Here is a 3,918-nt window from a genome sequence, read left to right on the forward strand (position 1 = left end):
CCTGATTGAGAAATTCCTTTAATGCATGTAGTTCAGCTTCATCATTACCTGTTAATAAAATGTCGTCTACATACACCGCAACAATAGAGATAGAACAACCTGTCCTTTTGAAAAATAATGAATAATCATTCAAAGAATGAGTGGAACCTTTAAAACGCAAGGCTGTAGTGAGCTTGTCATACCACTGACGAGAAGCTTGTCGGAGTCCATATAGAGACTTCTTCAATTTGCATACATGATTAGGTGAAGGTGGGGTGATACCAGCTGGAAATTTCATGTAGACTTCTTCATTTAAATCCCCATGTAAAAATGCATTATTTACATCTAATTGATAGAGTCCCCATCCCTTTTTAACAGCTGTAGCAAGTAAGCATCTTATGGTAGTCATCTTCACCACAGGGGAGTATGTTTCATTAAAATCAACGCCCTCTCTCTGAATGTCTCCCCTCACAACCAACCTGGCCTTCAATCTTTCCACAGAACCATCAGAATGTTGTTTAATTTTGTAAACCCACTTACATGGCAAAGCCTTCTTCCCTGGTGGTAGCTCTATCACATCCCATGTCTTATTGAGCTCAAGAGCCTGAATCTCCTTTGCCATAGCATCCTGCCACCCTGGATGGTGTGCTGCCTGTGTAAAACTAGCAGGTTCATGAAGGTTAGAAATAGAGTTGAGCATATGTTGATTGGGGGGAAGAGAGTCCAGTAAAGGAGACAAAATGAGGGGTCACAGGAGCGAGGAAACAGGAACTGCTCACATTTGTGAGATGGAGAGCATTGCACATGTAGTTCTTGAGATGCGGGTTGTGTGGCCTGGAAGATTTTCTGATGAGATCTTCTAAGTGGAGTTCAGTGTCAGAGGAAGGAAATATAGGAATAGGACTAGGTGATGGAGTGGAGGTTTCAGAGGTATAGTTAGAAGGGAGGTGTGTTGTAGGTAAGGGAGTTGAGGTAGGTGAGGTAGTAGGAAAACTAGTCACAGGTGAAGTGAGGGGAGTGTTGGAGGCATGAGAAAAGGGAGCACCTGGTGTGAAATCTGAAACAGGGAGATGAGCAGGATAGAGACTAGCAGTAGGCAGAGGAGGGTTAGAGGATGGACTGGATGCAATTGAAGCAAAAGGAAAAAATTCCTCATGAAACACAACATCCCTTGAGATGAAAGTTCTCATAGTTTTGAGACTAAGCAATTTATAACCCTTCTTACCATGTGGATAACCTAAGAAAACACAAGCTACAGCCCTAGGTGCAAACTTAGTTCTGTGATATGGTGGAGTAGAAGCAAAGCATAAACAACCAAAACACCTTAACATGGAGTAGTTTGGCATGGTTTTGAAAAGTTTTTTCATAAGGTGTTTTAGATTGTAGAATTCTTGAAGGGAATCTGTTGATCAAATAGGTAGCAGTGAGAAGACAATCCCCCCAATATGCTATGGGTAAATGTGACTGATATAACAAAGCCCTGGAGGTTTCTAACAAATGCGTGTGCTTTCTCTCCACAACTCCATTTTGTTGTGGAGTATGTACACAAGTGGTTTGGTGAACAATTCCTTGGGATTGAAAAAATTCTTATTGTATCTTGCCACTGCCTAACTCAAAAGCATTGTCTGTTCTAACAATTTGCACCTTTGTTTGAAATTGTCTTTCTACCATAACTAAATAGGACTTGAGAACTGCAAATGCATTGGATTTGGTACTTAAAAAGTAAGTCCAAGTACCTCTAGTAAAATCATCCACAATGGTAAGGAAATAGGTAAAATTATCATAAGTAGGGGTGTTATAAGGTCCCCAAGTATCCACATGTATCATTTCAAAAGCATTCTTCGTTGATATAGAACTTGTGGGAAAAGGAAGCTTAGATTGTCTTGCCAAAGGGCAAATAGCACAAGGACTAGAGAAAGTAGAACAAGAAGGAATGCAATCTGATGAAATTTTCTTCATTTTACTCAAAGGTAAGTGGGCTAATCTATAGTGCCATAACTTCTCTCTTACATTTGGATCAGAAAAGACAAAACAGAAATTAAAAACAACATTGGAATGTGCATTCCTTTTGGAAATAGAAAAACTACTACACTTAGATAGATTCCTAGAGGCAGCTGCTGAGTGACTAGTTCTGAGAATGTAAAGCCCTCCCTCTTCTTTACCAATCTCCATAGGGCTCTTCGGTGAAGGGCCCTGTAACAGAATATAAGAATTAGGAGTGAATAAGACATACTTCTTGAGTTGTTTGCACAATTTATGTACAGATAGAAGGTTATATCTGAAAGATGGTATATACAAAACATCATGTAACACCATATTGGGAAATAAAGAAACTGAACCTGAGTGTGTCACTTTAACTCTATAGGAATTTGGAAGCTTAACCATAAGGGGTTTAGGTAAGGCTTTATAGTGAATGAAAAATTCTTTGTTGAAACACATATGCTCTGTTGCTCCACTATCTAATATCCATGAATTACTGTTAATTTGAATGAAACATGCACACGAATCAAAGAATTTTGTCATACCGGCACAGCTCACATTTGCTGAAGGTTCAGAAGAGCTTGCATTCTGTTGTCCCTACTTCATCTGCTGAAGAAGCTGCAGTAACTCTGCCATATTTTCTTGGGTAAGAGACTGTACATTTTCTGCACTATTTCCTGTTTGGACACTTTCCTCATTTGACCTGAAAACATTACTTGTTTGCACCTGTCCTTGTCCTTGAAACTTTCTCTATTTTGTAAACTTAAAATCAGATGGGAAACCATGAATTCTGTAGCACTGATCAATGGTATGGCCTGGTTTCTTACAATAGGCACAAATACCGGTAGGCTTCTTAGAGTTGAGGAATCCCTTTTGGCCTCTGTTATCCTTGACCCTTCTGAAGTTTGTTCCCTGATTGTTGTTTGTTGCCTGATTGTTAACCATAAAAGAGGCTGATTCCCTAGGATAAGCTGGTGTGCATGGATTTCTCATTGTTTTTCATCTTGAATAACAAGAGAATAAGCTTTTCCTATAGAGGGTAAAGGGGAAGATAGAAGAATGTTGCTCCTTACCCCAATGAATGTGTCACTTAGACCCATTAGGAACATCAGAAGTCTTTCATCTTGATGTGCTTTGTGTGACTTAGCTTTAGCCCCACACTCACAATCACACACACAAGCAGAGAAAGTATTAAGTGCATCAAGTTCATCCCAGAGGCTTTTCATTTTAGTAAAATAAGTAGACACACTCGTGTTACCTTGAACCACTCCACTGAGCTCCTTTTGTAACTGAAATAATTTTGCACCATTTGTTTGACCAAATCTGTCCTCCAGGTCACTCCACAGGTCTTTTGCACTCTGCAAGTATAGCACATTTTCAGCTATTTCTTTTGACAAGGAGTTCAGCAGCCAAGGGAGTACCATATGATTGCAACGAGCCCAAGCTTTCTTCAGACCAGAATCTGCCTCAGGGACAACTAGGGATCCATCAATAAACCCTAGTTTGTTCTTAGCAGAAAGAGCAATCACAACAGCTCTCCTCCAACCTCCATAGGCTTTTCCATCAAAGACTGAAGAGACTAAGTTCATCCCTGGATAATCTGAGGGATGAAGGTAATAAGGGTGAGCTGAGTCAACAATACCTGCTGCTGTGCGAGAGGCTGCAGGTGCAGTGACTCGTGTAGTGGAAGAAGAATTGTCTGGGGTTTCAGTGGAACCCATTGCTGAGAGAATGAAGGAAGAAAAGGATAGAAATTATGTGATTGATTTGAGATGTTTAGGAGCAGATATGAACCTGCTCTGATACCATGCAGGAATGTACAAACAAACGTTGGAAAATTTCCTTTTCTGTATTGATTGAATTGATTTTGCTGTACAGGGATGATGTATAAATACAAGAAAAAAGAATCTAGGGTAAAACAGTAGAGCCAAGTGGCATTCTCTAATTGACTACTCTATA

At 39.9% G+C, this 3,918-nt stretch overlaps 1 protein-coding gene across 1 annotated transcript; it reads right to left on the reverse strand.

Moving 5' to 3' along the window:
• Positions 1 to 2,948: 2,948 nt before the first annotated feature.
• Positions 2,949 to 3,680, reverse strand: LOC109218230. Its single transcript, XM_019382584.1, has one exon. The coding sequence runs from the start codon at positions 3,678 to 3,680 to the stop codon at positions 2,949 to 2,951; it is 732 nt and encodes a 243-aa protein (XP_019238129.1).
• Between the last annotated feature and the right edge of the window lie 238 nt (positions 3,681 to 3,918).

Source organism: Nicotiana attenuata, unplaced genomic scaffold (assembly GCF_001879085.1).
Source record: "Nicotiana attenuata strain UT unplaced genomic scaffold, NIATTr2, whole genome shotgun sequence".
NCBI lineage: Eukaryota > Viridiplantae > Streptophyta > Magnoliopsida > Solanales > Solanaceae > Nicotiana > Nicotiana attenuata.